The sequence below is a fragment of the Mauremys mutica genome, chromosome 2 (genome assembly GCF_020497125.1).
Source record: "Mauremys mutica isolate MM-2020 ecotype Southern chromosome 2, ASM2049712v1, whole genome shotgun sequence".
NCBI lineage: Eukaryota > Metazoa > Chordata > Testudines > Geoemydidae > Mauremys > Mauremys mutica.
In genome coordinates this window covers 220,461,253-220,478,834 of record NC_059073.1, presented here as the reverse complement: position 1 = coordinate 220,478,834, position 17,582 = coordinate 220,461,253, and the positions used below count along the sequence as shown (strand labels likewise).

General features: G+C 40.6%; 1 protein-coding gene across 9 annotated transcripts in view; it reads left to right on the top strand.

Annotated features, from left to right (window-relative positions):
- The window catches only part of RBMS3 (RNA binding motif single stranded interacting protein 3), a 939,633-nt gene extending 928,185 nt beyond the window's left edge, over positions 1-11,448 (top strand). For 7 of the 9 annotated variants that reach the window (XM_045008010.1, XM_045008014.1, XM_045008013.1 and 4 more), the window contains 2 exons: positions 389-516; positions 5,504-11,448. In XM_045008010.1, coding sequence (XP_044863945.1) covers positions 389-516; positions 5,504-5,510 — 135 coding nt within the window. In that variant the 3' untranslated portion in view covers positions 5,511-11,448. Of the gene's footprint in view, positions 1-388; positions 521-5,503 lie in introns of those variants that run through there. The other 2 variants (XM_045008009.1, XM_045008018.1) reach the window with 1 other exon arrangement.
- The last annotated feature ends 6,134 nt before the right edge of the window (positions 11,449-17,582 follow it).

The following is a 17,582-nucleotide window of genomic DNA, read 5'->3' as shown; positions in this document are numbered from 1 at the left end:
TAAAAAAAACAGATTAACCATGCATATGTAATAAAAATAACATATACAGGATGAAATCTTGGTTCCACTGAAGTCAATGGAAACGTTGTGACTTCAGCAAGGCTGGGATTTCCTCCATAATGTGTAGATATTTTTCGCCATTGCATGTTAGAGCACAGTGCTCCAGGTACTCTGTGAATTGAGGCTGTTTCTCATTGCCGGGTCAGATCTCCTTGTAAATTGATAGCATTTGTGTCATGTCCGCATGTGGTTTCTGCTATCCCAGACACTCTCAACAATGCAAACCAATGGTACCGATACACAGAAATAAAGAAGTGGTGAGACGGTGCTGAACACCTTCATGTGATTAATATCAGTAAGACCTTTGTGTTCTTGTTTGCTTCCATAGGGTGTCGTTGCTGATACTTCTCCGCAGACAGTAGCATCTTCATCACAGGAAGCCAGTGGTCAACAGCAACAGATGACAGTGGAAACATCCAGTGAACATGCACCTGCATATTCTTACCAACAGTCTAAGTAAGTAAGACTGTGATTAGTCACTGGTAGGGCCACATATGATATTGTATTTGGAATACAGAGATCTCAGTTCTGCTCTCAATTGTGATAGTATAAATTCAGAGTAGCTCTACTGAATTCAGTGGAGTTGCTCTGGTTGTACACCAGACATTGGCTCAGCAATCAGCACACTGGGCAAAATCCCAAACAGGTGTTAAGACAACTTTTGGTCAAATTCCCCAGTGATGTCAATGGAGCAGTAAGTTCCACATCTGGTGGTTAGTTTTTCAGGATGTGAATGTAACTGACAAAGTAGTGTAAATGGCATTCAGCGGGTGTGCAAAACTAGTGTCACTTGCACGTTGAGAGAGAAGAAAGGGGTGCTGCAGGAAAGGCAACCTCAAGAAAAGGTAGGGGGGCTGTTTTATCTTACCCCTGACATCTGCTCACTGCATTTGCTCCGATAGAATAATACCATAAGTTCAAAGTTCAACCTTATTTTCAACACACTTAATGGTTGAGCCACGTTCTCCTCATGTTCTAGAAACAAAACAGCCCTTACCTCTTCTGCTCCAGTGCCACAATGGAATTGTTACTCAGAAGGGAGAGGTTATTTGTGCAGAAGACAGAGCATAAATTATTATGAACCACACCAAACCCCTGTCCCAAGTGAAAAGTTCTCTCTTTTGCCTTGGCCTTCCAGTGAAAGTACATAGCACATCACCAAAAAAAAAAAAATTCACACACAGCTTTCAACTAGGAGAATGAAATGAAGAAGGATCCTCATGTGACACATGCTGGACCCTGTTTAATGCATCATGAGAAGGTACTCAGATACCATGGTGATAGGCACAGTAAAACAAATGAAACAGAATAGAAATGTATCCATCTGGTTGGTTGCTTCACCTGCCTTTTTGACCCCTCACCATTAAGTTGCACTTGTTTTTCACACCAACTGAATGCCAAACTGGTGCAAGCTATACCCACCGTTTGACCAACATACATGTACCCAGTGGGTAGCTTACATCATCAGTATTGTTTATTGCTGCAGAATTTGGCCCAGTATGTATTTTACAGATGGAGCCAATCATACACCTCTTCTCTATATGTCTGATGTACTCAGAGGCACAATATGTTTGTTTACCTGTTCTGCCATCATTTTCTTTAATATCTTGTGACAGACCCAGGCCAGTGGTGTACAGGAGTCTGGTAGAGGGCAAATATACTGGTCACTGGATGAGTAGTTTTCTGTTCCCTGAGTGACCAGAGCAGGGGCTACACTAGAGTAATCAGGAACCTGCTAGAACCAATTAAGGCAGACAGGCTGATTAGAACACCTGCAGCCAATCAAGGCAGGCTAATCAGGGCACCTGGGTTTAAAAAGGAGCTCACCCCAGTCAGGCGAGGAGGAGCCAGAGGAGAGGAAGTGCGTGTGAGGAGCTGGGAGCAAGAGGCGCAAGGAGCTGAGAGTGAGAGGGTGCGCTGCTGCAGGACTAAGGAGTACAAGCGTTATCAGACACCAGGAGGAAGGTCCTGTGGTGAGGATAAAGAAGGTGTTGGGAGGAGGCCATGGGGAAGTAGCCCAGGGAGTTGTAGCTGTCATGCAGCTGTTACAGGAGGCACTATAGACAGCTGCAATCCACAGGGCCCTGGAACCCGGAGTAGAGGGCGGGCCCAGGTTCCCCGCAAACCTCCCAACTCCTGATCAGACACAGGAGGAGTTGATCCAGACTGTGGGGAAGATCACTGAGGTGAGAAAATCTGCCAATAAGCGCAGGACCCACCAAGGTAGAGGAGGAACTTTGTCACAACCTATAAAAATAAATAATGGCAACCTACTTAGAGAATATAATGGGCCAAGAGAAAAATATACGTGACAACTCCATGCTGGTTGCCTGGTCTGATCATTTTGTTCTGAAGGGATTTTGAACTAACCATTCTCATTTTTTAATTCCCTTTCCCTTAAGCAAAAAGACTTAAGTTCAGAAGCCCCCAACATGTAGCTGGCGGCAGTTTCTGCTGGGCTTGTGCCTATATTGCAAAGATTGTAGCTCTTTTTTTAAATGACTGCTGGATTTTTCCACTGTAAAATTCCCATCTTCTCTGAGAATATCTCTCATCTCACATACTCAGCTATTGCATGACTGCTGTAGCAAATGCTGTTCTTATGTCATTGGTATTTATATTTAGGGGACTTTCTTTTTCAATCACGTAGGTAGGTAAACTACAGGCTATCTGGATGTTCCTTTCTGTTTTGTTGTTCTGTTTTTTTTGCTGAAACATGCCAGCTGTTTCTGTGTCTGCAAATTGTGGTTACAAATGTCAAAACTTGGGAGGTGATCGATACAGAAAGAGTGTATGCAATTTCTAGTTAAAAAAAAATTTAAAATATTTTTCAAACGCACCAGTTACAAAAGATCATATGGAATAAATATATTTTTTTCAATTTAAAAGCACATTTAGCAGTAATGAAAACGAAGCCCAGTATACGACAATAATTTCCATTGTGGCGGAGAGGAAGTAATTAACCTGATTAGATGCTGATTCTAATCATTTATAGCCAAGGGAACATGCAGAACTTACAAAAGAATTGTCTAGAAGCTCATGGGAGGGATGTTATAATCTCTTTGTTAATTATATGTATCTTTCTGTGAACTAACCAGAAAATAACAACCAACAAATAGATAAGAATATCTTGAAATTGAACTGGATGTGATAAAGATTTTGTATTGGCCTTGTAGGTAAGTGTAAAATAGATAACTGGTGAAATTGTTTCTCTTTCTTGGCCAAGGAACATATTTTTTCATTTACCCTGTTAGACTGCTTTTTAATAGTGATTTCATCTTAGAGCATTCAAATTTAAGGCTGATACACTAGTCAAATATTCCCCACCATAAATCCAGTAATGTGAGCAAATTATACCATGGACGAATTTGGCTCTCTATCCTTTGGCTCTGAGCAGAATACTCCACTTCATTAGGAGTGTACCTTAGTCATTTTAGACCACAGGAATCTCTGTCCCCTGCAAATCTTCTTATAAATTAACATATACAAATGTGAAACCTTGAAAGTGAAGTTAGAGCGAACTCTTTTGTCTCAGGAACTCCACCCTCTTGCCTCTGGGCAAAGGTCTGTTTGCTGGACAGCAGCTCTCGGACTTTAAGTAGGAAAGAAAGATTTTTGGGTTTTCTGGGAAGATAAATCCAGTACCAGATTAAAGAATGCATGATGTTTCTACCTGGGATAAACTCTTTTTTGAGTACAGATTTTAGGTCCCACAAGAAACTTTCCAGGGAAACACACAATAACTCTCTTACACTAATGACAGCAATGCCGACAATCCAGATAACACCCTCGAATAGGCAGTAAAATCACAGAAGGTGGGCAGTCCAACCTGAATGGCTGTATATAGGGGAAGAAAAACCTGAACTCAAGAAATTCTAGAAGAAAAAGGATGGCCAAACAACCACAATGCAAATAGGCATACAAAGACAAACATAACACTCCTGTGAAATGGGTTCCCCCTTACACCAGGGCTAACTCCGAACACAAACTATGAGTTAGCTGAGAATGCTGAAGACTCAGTGGCAAAAACTTTGGGCCTAATTGCATAAATGTTGGTCAACTTGTAAAGTGTGGGGCTCATTGGCACGGGTAAGGAACTCCTCTGGTGGGGTAGGAGATAGGATGTACAAATCAGTGATTTGGGTGGCTACCTCTCAGGAACCACTAAGTCTTTGTGTGAGGATGATGTTTGTGGAGCCTTCTCTGAAGCATAGTAGGAGATTTCTCAGATCCACTCACAGTTTCCATCCTCCTGACAGGTAGCAAGGACCCTACTAAGAGTGGTTGCCTCCAGTTGCCCCCTAAGTATACAGGTACAGAATGCCAACAAATATCTGACAAATCTGACATTCTACCATCACTATCTGAAAATGTCTGTTCTTCGTTTGGAAAATACTGACTGTAATTATTTTATATAATGACATAGTCCCAGAAAGGGAGCTATATGGGAAAGCATTCTGATTCATTATGGTTCTTTTCTTTTAAAAATATATATACTGAGTTAAAACAACAACAAAAAATCCCAACTGAATATTTTAAAATTTGGCAAAAGGAAAACTATTGGCTTTTCTTATGTCGAGTTTCCACCTGGAGAGGAGTTTTACAGAAGAGCTGTAAACCCCTAAACGTGGAGGCTTACAAGAGCATCAATAACCATCCCTTAACTATAGCATTATAGATGACACGGTAATAGACAACATTTGTCAACAGTAGCTCCACCTCCACAGAAATATCATACTATGGTGGCAAGATTACGTTTTTGTGATGCTGCTTCCATTTTAGGAACATTCAAAAACATTCCTGAATCGTTTTGTTTTAATGATGCAGTAATATTGGTCATCTAGACCATGTCCCCTGTGTTAAATTGGAAAGACTGTACATGTACTTTCTACAGTTTCTATATACTTTTATTTATTATCAGCATGAATGTTTCTACTGAATCGGCCATAACTGGCTCATTAGGCAAACTGTTCCACTGTCCAGTTATTCTTACAATCAGAAAATGTTTTCTTATTTGCAAGTTGAATTTATCCTTTTATTTTAAGTTTAGCCTTCATTTTAATACTAGTGTCCAAAATAAATGGTGCCACTTAATAATACAAAGAGAGTTCTCATACATTATTACCCTTGAAGTGTTTACATAACATTAAAGCTTTAAAGTTATGTAAATACATATAGTCTCGTTTCAACGTGCTGGACTATGCATAAACCATAGCATTAATAAGAGTAAAAATCCTTCTGCACTGAGTAGGAATGCCCGTAAAGTAGGATTTCTCTGCTTTGGCCTCACTATTTTCAATTTAGTGGCTGTATCATATTTAAACAGCTGCAAAGTTAGTTTTGCTTGGATACCTTTTAAAGGGAATTGGGTGGAAAAAAGGACAGGAGCCTATTTCAAAGTTGTTTTGACTTAATGACCACTTTAATACAATTGTTTTCACAGACAATAAACAGGACTGAAGAATGTCGGTCTGAAATCTTTGCCTTGAATGGAGAAACTTCATTGAACAAGAAGTTGGCTTCCAGTTTGCACAGGCGTCAAATGAATGCTTTTTTTTTTTAATTTTCTACTTTCCCAACGAAAACACAAGAGTGTTTTTATGTGCTGTGCAAATGGTTCCGTCATGTAGTCTGACAGTTTTATTTTTGCTATATTTTTTTTAATTAAAGAAAAGACCCAGAGGAAAAACACTGGGTTGACATTTCATCAGGACGAACATTTGAATTCAGAATTTACCTGTAGGTGTAACTAGATTTTTTTTTTTAAACATCAAAACTGAGGATGTCAAGAGGGAGCAAGTTGACAAGAAAACTAATTGTCTTCCTCAAAAATTAAGCTACTTTTTTTTCTCTACATTTTTTCCTTCTTGTTTTAAATCTAGTGTGTTTTTGTTTTGGGGTGTTTTTTAGAAATGTTTAGGTAAGGTTTATCTTGAATCTTAATTGCCTTAATTTTAAGGACGTCAGAGGCTCTCAAGGCAAGCTGTCAATGTCTTATTAGAAAAACCGAAAAAGAATTGAAACTTGCTCACACTGGTTTCAGCTGGTGCAGAAGTTTAACAGACTGAGATTTTGGGGTGAACAACAAAAAACTGTACAGTTTAAAAGAAAATGCTTTTCTTCTTTTGGAGAAAACTTGTTGATAAAGGAACTGTGGCAACTGTAAGGATTGGAAAAATGCTGGAACTTTTATGAACTTTGTCTTAAGTATTGACAGAAAAAAATTCTAGAAGGCTAAAGCATTTTACAGTAAAGTTATTGAATTGAGAAAAAAATAACTGCATTATAAAGAATGCAGGGTTTTTTTCTTGCCGAATGCAGATTTTTTTTAATTTACAAAGCGTGATCGCTAGCAAAAGCATTAGTGCTTTTTATCTGCAATCTTTTTTATGAGCTTTAAGAAGTTTTTAGTCTGCTTTGCTTGTCACATTGCAAAAACCTAGCTTAAGAGCATTTAAAAAAACTTAAGTAGATAGGAGCTTATGGTCAAAAAAAAGTGCAAAAAAGCAATAGATAGAAGAAATTGTTGACAATTTCTGTAGTCTTTCCTAGTTGTGATCAAATGCAGCCTATGGATGGCCTATTTTATACCAAAGATGAAATGACACCCTAACGCAGTCCAGGAGATAGAGGTTTTTTCTTTTTTTATCTTTATTTGACCTACATGGCCGGACCAGTTCTTACTTTCTTGTTTGTTTAAACTATCTTCCACTGGTTTTTTACTTACTGCATATGTTTATAATGATCATTTCAGAGCAGTTGGTACTAGAAGCTTGTACCTCCTGTGTTTTGCATCATTTCAGAGTATGAGGAGATCTGGGTTACCGACTATCCAGATGGGCTTTAATTTTTACAAGTTTTCTGTTACATTGCCTGGTCTTTTGTATTTCTACGGAAACTACAGTCTTCCTTCTGAATTCCAACATACTACAGGTTCATTTCCTCACCTCAGTCTTTGTCATCTTGCAACATGTATAGTCACCTTGATTCTGTATTTGTTTTTCAGTGATGCATTTGAGTCACCTAGAGAAAGCAAACTTAATCTCTGTTCTCATTTTAGCTCTCCCATGCAAGCAGAAAGTTAAAAATTACTCACGTTTGCATGCTCAAGCAGGCAGGAAGTTAAAAATTACTTTTCTCATCTATGATTTCTGTTGTCTTAATATATTGGCTGACAATCACTAATTGGTACGATTAGTCAAAAGACAATGGTAAATAAATTGAGTCAGTTGAAATCTATTTTAGGAATAACAACTATTGCACGGAGAAATCCTGATTAAAATCCTTGCTTTTTCCAAACAAACAAGGGGTGAACTAAGTCAGAACAAGACGCGTGGTTTTTTTCTTAAGGCAGAAAGATCAAAGAAAAGCAGCATATAAACTAAATCAAACAACTGAAAACTTTCGTCCATCAAAGAAAAAGGGGACGCTTCACCACATTCACTGTGGTACATTAAAAACAGGGTATCCGTTAAAAAAAAATTAAGGCATATTTATATTGGATCAACCTGATTTAGCCACCCTGACTAAACAATATCTGATATTTAACTGATTTTTTTAAATCACGTATTTTTTTAAAATTACTAAATCAATACCTTATTTTGTAATGGTGTGGGAAGGGGTGGGTTACCCAAGCAAATGGCTGCTAAATATGCAACATGTGAAAGAGAGGGATGGGATCTTGTCTGGTTAACTGCCATCGCTACAGAGCCTGGTTTTCAGAAGGGCTAAAGTATTCCCAGCTCCTGTTGACTCCACCTGGAGTTGTGGTTATTCAGGACTTTTAAAAATCAGGCCCATGCTAACATGTGGGAGGAAAGAAAGTAGTGTTTCCATCTTACAGAAAGACCTCTAGCTTTTTCCTTTCTGTTCCACGTGCTTCCTCATTGCTGTTTTCTTTTTGTGAATGACAGTCGAGTTTTGTCCTTGGAAAAGGTATGGGAAAAATCAAGCTAGCCTTATTTTCTTCCTTTTTACACTCTGTGTGTGAACTCTTTGTATAAATAGAGATCCCCAGGCACCACTGAGTTGAATATGAAATAAATACTTGTTCTGTTTCTGTACAAATTCTAATGTGACACACAAAAAGGTCTCATTTACTATCAACAATGAGGCTACGAGGTAGCTACCATGTGGCTGATGAATATGCTGAGGTACCTTCCTGTTTCTATTCAGAACTCTGCTGCTTTATTTATACATTCAGAAACATTTTTATTATTATTTTGAGCAAATAAAGTAAAACAATCTCAGTGTTTTTTTATTAAGCCAGTCAGGCAAAGAGGTATCAGGATGCCTGTCACTTTAAACTGTTATAAGTACATTCTGTGTTAGAATTGTTTAACTTTTTGCCATGCTACAACGTTTAACATTGTTTAAAAACCAAAAAAGGGGAAGAAGAAGAAAGAAAGACAAAGGGTCCTATAAATCCAATTAATCATCTTATTTTATTGATCCCAGTATTGATGAATTGGTAGTTCATCAGTTGTAAACAGTTATATATCAGCAGGTAAGAAATAACATATTCAAAATACAGAAAATGCTGAGATGGGAATCCTTATTTGTAAGAATCAAAGGTGAAGTAAAAGAATACAGATGAAATCTACTGAATGCAGCACACCTATCTGCCCTTTAGGTATCATCGTAACAGAGATACCCAATTGCTTCAAAAAACTGAAGCTGATTTCCTTTATGTTCTGGCTGACAAGGTTCTTAGTGGCTTTTTTTTTTAAGTGCTGAATTTGTACATTCAGTACCTATGTCATGCCAATTTAGCCTTAAATATCAGGAGAGTTCCTGAAAGGTTGCAGAAACTACTCCAGAAGTCTAAGGCAATGGTGCCTAACCCAAGTGTCTGGAAATAAAATCAAATCCATAAGCTGAGCTGCATATGTACTTTCCATCACATCCGAACTCTTGTAAATAGTCAAATTTTAGACTTTTTTTTTCCTTTTCAAATAAATGAAAATGAGAGGTGTCAGAAATACGCTGGGAAATTCGGAATACGTAGTTGTCACTGACGATTGAAAGTTAATTGGTATGATGGAACTAAATACAGTATAATATATTGTATTTGGAGCTGCTAGTGACATATCCAGAGCCTAATTCAGGGCACTGAAAAGTCTTATTGTCCCAAGTGAACTAAAATGCTTAGGGAGCCCTCTTCCTATCTGGCTCTATTGCTGATTTTGTTAGCACTGGTCACCTGTGACAGTCAGGCCTAGAATTTTGGTTGCCCTCGTCTTCCCTTCCGCTGAAATGGACTCTTGAAATGTCCCTGGTGGATGAATACTTGTATGGTTCTGTTTGCCAAGGGGTTTAGACTGTCTTTACATGATAGTTGAGACATCCAATGTAATGCAGAACTAGATTTATTTTAGAGCAATTTCATCATGTTGTATTATCTTCTGCTATGGCTGCATGCACAACTGTGGAAGATGACAGATGGTGATCAGGAAAGTGAGGGATTCTGCAATGGGATTAAGCAGTAAAATGGATTTTTACTTGAGTAAAAATCAAATGAAGGGTATTATTTATGTATGTGTGTGTACCAAAATTCAGCAAATTTGAGGAAGCCTGCATTGTAATAAAGTTTATTTTTAATATGTCATAGTATTTTGATCTATATTATGTTGTCTATGGTACTGAAGGATGAGATTAATACTTAATGTGTAACAAGCTGCCTTGGTTCATAATTTTAAGTTTGATGGTGCTTATCAGTCAGCCTCTTCATTTTAATGCTGAGGTTGACATGAGTGAAACAGGTTTAAGGAGACTCACTCACTGAACTGTACCTATGGTAAGAGTCATGCTAAAGAGTGATAATGGGCTTAAAGTAATGAATCAATCCACTTTTAGTGATGAGACCAAATGTGGTAGTAGAAGATAGTTATGTTTGACCCCCACACAGCTAAGATTTCTTTTCAGAACTTTATTTAACATGAAATTGGTCTTGATGCAAAAGAAGTGCCCTGGGGCAAAGGATTTTAGAGATCTTCTAGGAAGCCCATCTGAACTGAGGAAATACCAACGGTGTGATGGAAATTCAAAAGCAAACAGAAACACGCTGACTATTCCAGTGAACCTATCTTTTCTGTTTGATGGCATTTCTTTTCTCTCCAGTAGTGGTGATTCCTTTCATTTCTGATACATGCAAACACATAATCATGCACAAACATTAGCAGAAGAAGGGTTGAATCAGCAGCAGACTTTTTATATTCCTCAACAAAGTGGATTTCTGGAATCCTCAAGCAGCAAACCTGGAGTGAGAGTCAGTGAGGGAGGGAGTTATTTTTCTCTCAGAAGAAGCACCCGCCTTCTACTTCGGTCATATCATCCAAATAGACTGGAATGCTGTACACACCTGTGAGACTCTTCGTCATGCCTCAGAGAGCGCAGAAGAGACCATTAATCTCCCCGTTGTGAATGTCTTCTTTGTTAAACAGAAAAAGATGACAAAAGCTGTACAAAAAAAGTTGCTTTTACTTCCAATGATGAGAAAAACTCTTGTGTTTAAATCAGTTGTTCTTGTTCTTATTCCATGCCCACGATATTTGAGTTCCTTTCCTTTTAATAACAACTTGTAAGAAAATGCAAAATGTTTGCTATCGACAGGTCCACAAACCTGTTTCTCCTCATAGGGCCAAATCCTGAGGTGTTCAGCACCTCTTAAGAGCTGGGCCCGTTGTTTAAAAAAAACTGCTTAGCGTTAATGATATTTTCTGAATGTTGATTTCTCTCTCTCGGGTGCCATATTTATGTCTGGCAGATTTTACAGTCACATATTTTGAAAAACTCCAAAAATGAAGCTTAGAGAGGAGAACATGATGTTCAGTGTAACTAAGTGTTACTAAAGATGCTGTAGAAATTACTAAAGATGCTGCCCAGGAAATAAGTAAATCCACCTCTCTCTTTCCCTACCCCCCCTTTTAAGGAAAAACCTGTAAAACCAGGAAGCATCCAGAATTCATACAGAAACGTTTAATTTTTCCCCCCATTTAAAAATCAATAAATAAAAGCTTCCATTTAAGGAAAATCAAAGCAGCTTTAAAAATAGACGAATTCCAATCATGAAAATGTTTCACATAAATGAAACAGAGGTTCTTTAAAACAGACCTTGCTGTATCCGTATTGTCGACCAAAGGACCTCTGTGAGCCATTCAATTCTGAATCTTATTTATAAGGGCATCATAGTGCTGATATCTCAGACTGTCACTGAACGAGCTGTACTGCTATGATTTTCTTTTTTTTAATTTTTATTTTCCATTTGTACCACAATCCTAATAGCTGCCATTTTCCCACTCGTGGGGCTTTCTGTAGATCAGTGGATGTTAGGTTTAAACTTCTGTTTTCTTTGATGAAGCTTTCAATAAAAAAATAAATAAAAGAAAAGCAATGGGTGGCTGCGTGTTCTTGTGACACATTGCAACAGCGGCTCCCTGAAGCATTAAGCACTGTGAAATGCTGTGTTAAATGCTGAGATGGGAGGGGAACTTCAGCATGCTCTCCTTTGCCTAGCTCCTTGTCACGTGGTTTTAAGAATTGAATCTCCTGAGAGACAGGATTGCTGTTTCTCCTTAATGTTGGGAGCAAAAATCACCCATGTGTTAGAAGGTGGAACTGAATAGAAAGGTTCTCTCATGCTGAGGCCTGGTGATTAATACTAATGTTCCCTACACTCAGACACCACCCCCTCATCCTCTTCCCCCCCCCGTAGGGTGACCAGATGTCCCAATTTTGTAGGGACAGTCTCGATATTTAGGGCTTTGTCTTATATAAGCTCCTATTACCCCCCAACTCCTGTCACGATTTTTCACACTTGCTGTCTGGTCACCCTTCCCCCCTCACCTCGCCCGCCACCCACTGATTAGCACATTCCCTCTGTTTCTAAGGTTTATGTTAGATAATGTTTTAGCTTTTTTAAAAAACATTGACTAGAGACTTACGTGCTCGTCATTTTCAGCTGACATCCTTTCTTCACGTACAGCACAGTTGGTAGCTGTGCGCATCCCCAAATTGCCCCCTGATGTGCCTCATCTAGAAATGAAATTGGGGCAAAAACGAGCCCCCACCTCCAGCCACTTCTCCCACTGGGGGCTAAAAGCAGTTGCTCAGTGGGCCCTTTTCTTCTCCCAGCCATGGCTGTGGCTCCCGCTGGTTCTGGGGATACTGCTGACTAGCTCGCCGCCCTCAATCACTCTCAGTCATTCTCTCCGTCTCTCACACACACACACACTTCTGTCAGGCTAAGGGCGTTCTTCAGTGGTTCTCTCTCCCCACTGTGGTTGCTGCTTTCAATGGGCCCGGCGGTGGCTGAACATCTCTCGGCTTCCCCCCGTCTCCTAGTCTGTTAGGGCCAGGAACGTGCCCTCAACATGTCTTGAGCTCTCTGGGGCTGTCTGTCCCTTTCACCTCTGGCTCCTTTTTGCCCAGTGAACTGCTCATTGGTGAAGTTTTCTCCTGCTCCCTTGAGCATGAAGATGGAGGAGCAGGCCCAGAAAGGGGAACAGGGTCCACTCTCAAGCCTATACTGAGGTGCCACATGCTCCCTCTCACAGTGAGAACAAGGTGGGAGGCTGCAACCAAAGTGTTTGCAATCTAATTAATCAGAGGAGCAGAGCAATCGAGTGGATAGGGCAGTACGCTGGGAATCAGGAGACCTAGATTTTCTTCCTGGCAGTGCTGTGACACTGCAATCCATCCGCTCTCTGTGCCTGTTTCCTGTCCCACCTTCTGTCTCTCTTGTGCTTTTCGGGAGATTTTCAAAAGCACCTGAGTGATATAGATGCACAGAGCCCATGGAAAGGCATTCGGCATGCCTTTCAATTGGACCTGAGCTCTTACATGACTGGAGTGCCAAACTCTTAGGGCAGGGGCTCTAACTAACCACTTGCCTGCATTAAAAAAAATGGGGCCAGTTTAAATCAGTTTAAAATTGATTTAGTTAAACTGGTGCCAACCCTTAATGTGGCTGCATGACTGCTTAAATTGGTTTAGCTTGAGTTGGTGAATTACTAAAGTGCGTAAAATGAGGATTAAATGTTTAAGTGCATCTACTTTAGGGGTTTGCATCAGTTTAACTAGATGGACTTAAATTTTGTCTAGTTAAACCAATGTTAATCTACTGTAACTTTTAAAATATAGACCAGGCCTTTGTGGTTGTAAAGCACCTAGCTGCGGGGGATGTCTCTAGACGCTATTGTAATAATAATAGAACTTGTTGAATGGAAGATACAATGTATTAAACATTATTTTATTAGCTCCATCAATATTTACTGGATAATATATTCTCTGCATTTAATATTACCAGCTATAGTGCTAATCATATACCATTGAAAAGGTACCTAGCAAATGAAAACTAGTGAACTTTAAGTGGGTTATCCACTGACCTTTATTCAGCCATAGGTATTGCCTAATGAAAAACGCTATGGTCTACCTGAACACCATTCCTATGGGACTGAGCTTCTATTTTCCAAGCAAAATCTTTTTTCTTTTCCCCTATGTTGGTGATAAATGTTAGGTACAGTATACACCACATTAATAGGTAAGACATGCATAATATTGACATAGTATATATCGGTGCTAGGCAGTTATGGTAATGGACTGTATTATGCGCGCCCCTATAATTCTGTTCACCCACGGCAAGTATCCACCAACACTTTGCACAGCTGAAATAAGCTTTGGCGTTAGAAAAGCCAAGAATCATGAATGCTGTGACCTAGCATAGGGTGTTGGACCTCTACACCAGGGGTGGGCAAACTTTTTGGGCCAAGGGCCACATCTGGATGGGGAAATTGTATGCAGGGCAGGGGGTTGGGGTGCGGGAGGGAGTGCAGGGTGTGGGAGGGGGTGCGGTGTGCAGGAAGGGGCTCAGGGCAAGGGATTGGGGCAGAGGAGGGGTGTGGGGTGTATGAGGGGGCTCAGGAAAGGGGGTTGGGGTGCAGGAGGGGGCTCAGGTTTGGGGTGCAGAGTGCAGCAGGGGACTCAAGGCAGGGAGTTGGAGTGCAGGAGGTGCAAGGTGCAGGCAGGGGGGTTGGGCAGGGAGTTGGGGGGGTGGGAAGCAGGTGGCATTTGGGCCCAGGCCTGGCGCCGCTTACCTAAAGTGGCTCCGGGGTGGCAGCAGCACACACCAGGGCCAGGGCAAGTTGCCTGCCCTGGCCCTGGCCCCGGCCCTGCACCGCTCCAGGAAGCACTGTGGCCCCTGGGAAAGGAGGGCTCCGCATGCGTTGCCCTTTCCGCGCCTCCAGGCACCTCCCCCGAAGCTCCCATTGACTGAGGTTCCCTGTTCCGGGCCAATGGGAGCTGTGGGGGGGCGGTGCCTGGAGGCAAGGGCAACATGCGGAGCCTTCTGCTTCCCTCCCCTCCCCCCAGGTGCCGCAGGGATGTTGTGCTGGCCGCTTCTGAGAGCAGCACCACAGGTGGCAATCCCACCTGCTGAATCCAAAGCCCTGAGAGGCCAGATCTGGCCTGCGGGCCGCAGTTTGTCCACCTCTACTCTACACCCAACTGGCTGAGAACATAGTACCCAAAACAGAAATAAGAAAAGTACAGAACAAACCAACAAGTTAAGGAACTGTTACAAACTGGTAGATTGGATATTAGTGATATGTAAAGAGTTTTGTAACGTGTAAAAGTATGCTATAAATACTATAGCTGAAGTGCGTATCTCTGAAGCACACCTGTGTAAGGTGAACACACTGCAAGAAGTTTCTTCCGAGAAGAAGGGTATGTATGGCTCCTTTTCATGTTGTACTGCTTTGTCGTTAGACAGTAAATTTGGCTAAGTTTGGTATTTGGTCTCAAACATTTTTCAGAGTAGTCAAACAGTTGAGTACACATTTTAGTCAATAGTGGTTTAGAATGGCACACCACAGCTTCTATATAAGCTCTTCTTCAGCACAGGACAAATTCTGCCTACTCCTATATTAAACTAAAGCAACTGATAATGAAACTCGCAACTCCACTGAGCATCCTTGCCACGATTTTACTCTGTTTCCTAGGCTGAGTTAGCAACTATTGCTGACATGAACCAGGTAAAGATTTATCTAGCAGGGTGCCACTAATTTCAGTACTACCAGGGAGTAGAGGCAGGGGAATGTAAGGCTTTCATTGGTTGGTACCAAGAACAGTCAGTCATTCAGTTAGAAAAAAAGCAGTAAAGGGGGCCATTTATTTGAGGAAAAAATAAAAATCATAACTGAGAATGGAGGCCTCGCTCAGCTCCCAAACAGATAGACACATAAATACATTCCCAGTTCCAATATGCTGTTAAACAAATGACCTTATCCTGTTCACAACTTTTGAGGAGCTCTTAGGAGCCTTCTTAGTCATTGCACAGTGAATTAAAATGCCCATGTTAGTGCTTGAGAAATGCATATTTGAACCAATGCTTCACTTCTTGGCTGGCTCTGCGCCTTCTCACACTGCACACTTTTCTTCCTAACAAGCTCCCGCAGCAGGCTGACCATTAGTTGAACAGATGCATCTCCAGCAGTCCCAAGGAGCCACCACCTTCTCTTTCCCTTCCCTGCAGTTTCTTTTCAACACCCCACAAGTGGGGCTGTTAGGGTTTGTGCTGCTTTCTTATTTGTACCTGGACAGCAGGCATGTATATTTATATTATGATAACACTCAAAAGGCCCCAAGTCGTTCTGGGATCCCATAGTGCTGGGTGCTGCACAAACAAAGAAGCAAGACCATCTGTGCCTGAGTGTCTTTACAATTTATAGTCAAAAAGCCATTAAATGCTGGAGCTGCCTTTTGTCTTAGACACTTGGGCACAGATGGAACAGTGGGGATTGCTCTGCTCATCACGGTGTGTAGTGATCATTTGACTGCTGTACATGGATTCAGTCCTCCTTCCAAAAGTCAGTTTCCATTTTTTGTTCATTGATTATTCTGTTCCAGGAACTTTTGGGATGGAAGGCTCAGTTTGCAAATGTTTGCTTTGATTATCGCCAAGGCAGACCAGAAGTCCATACCTTTTTTGAGTGCCATAGAGCAGAAGCCATATGGAAGTGTCCATTGTCATTAATAAGAACTTGATTAAACTACTTTGGTGCTTCAAATGCCTGATAGATGGATTGTTCTGCAAATTGGCAATTTTGCATCTTTTCCTGTTTCTGGAACAAATGTTTAAAAAGAGAGTTGTTATAGAGGTAAACGGTAATTCAGACAAAATACAGCATGGTTTTAGAAAAAGGTAGATTGTGCCAAACCAGCCTGATCTCCTTCTTTGAGCTAACTGATTATTTTTTTTTAGAAAAAGGAAAAGCAGTAGTTCTAATCTACCTGGATTTCACTAAGGAATTTGATACAGTTCCACATGGGAAATTATTAGTTAAATTGGAGAAGATGGAGATTTATGAGAATTGAAAGGTGGATAAGGAACAGGTTAAAAGGGAGACTACAATTGGTCATACTGAAAGGTGAATTATCAGGCTTGAGGGAGGTTAATAGTGAAGTTCCTCAGGGATCGGTCTTGGGACCAAGGTTATTTAACATTTTTATTAGTGACCTTGGTTTAAAAAGGTTGAGTATGCTAATAAAACTTTGCAGCTGATGCAAATTTGGGAGGTATTGCCAATACAGATGACCAGAATATCATACACGAAGATCTGGAGGGCCTTGAAAATTGTAATAATAGAAATGGGATGAAATGTAATAGTGGAAAATCTTGCACTTGGGCACTAACAATAAGAACTTTTGCTATAAACTGGGGACGTATCAGTTGGAAGTGATAGAGGCGAAGAAAGACCAAAGTGTATTGGTTGATCACAGGATGACTCTGAGTCACCAGTGTGATATGGCTGGGAAAAAAGGCTAATACAGTCCTAGAATGCCTCAGGCGAGGTATTCCCAGTAGAGACAGGGAAGTGTTAGTACCATTATACAAGGCACTAGTGAGACCTCATCGGGAATACTGTGTGCAATTCTACTCGCCCATGTTTAAGAAGGATGAATTCAAAATGGAATAGTTGCAGAGAAAGGCTACTAGGATGATCAGAGGAATGGAAAACCTACCTTAAGAGAGGAGACTTAAAGAGCTTTGCTTGTTTAGCTTAACCAGAAGTAGGATGAGGAGAGAGATGATTGCTCCCTATAAATACATCAGAGGGATAAATCGCAGGGAGGAGAGGAATTATGTAAGTTAAGTGCCAAAGTTGACATAAGAACAAATGGAGCTAAACTGTCCATCAATAAATTTAGACTTGAAATTAGATGAAGGTTTCTTACCATCAGAGGAGTGAAGTTCTGGAACAGCCTTCCAAGGGAAGTGTAGTGGGGGGCAAAAAAAAAACGTAACTGGCTTCAAGACTGAACTTGATAAGTTTATGAAGGGGATGGTATGATGAGGTTCCCTACAATGGCATGTAGTCGATCTGTTGCTGCTATAAGCAAATATCTCCAATAGCCTGTGATGGAACACTAGATGGAAAGGGCTCTCAGTTACAACAGAGAATTCTTTCCCAGGTATCTGCCTGCTGGGTCTTGCCCACATGCTCAGGGTTTAACTGATCGCCACA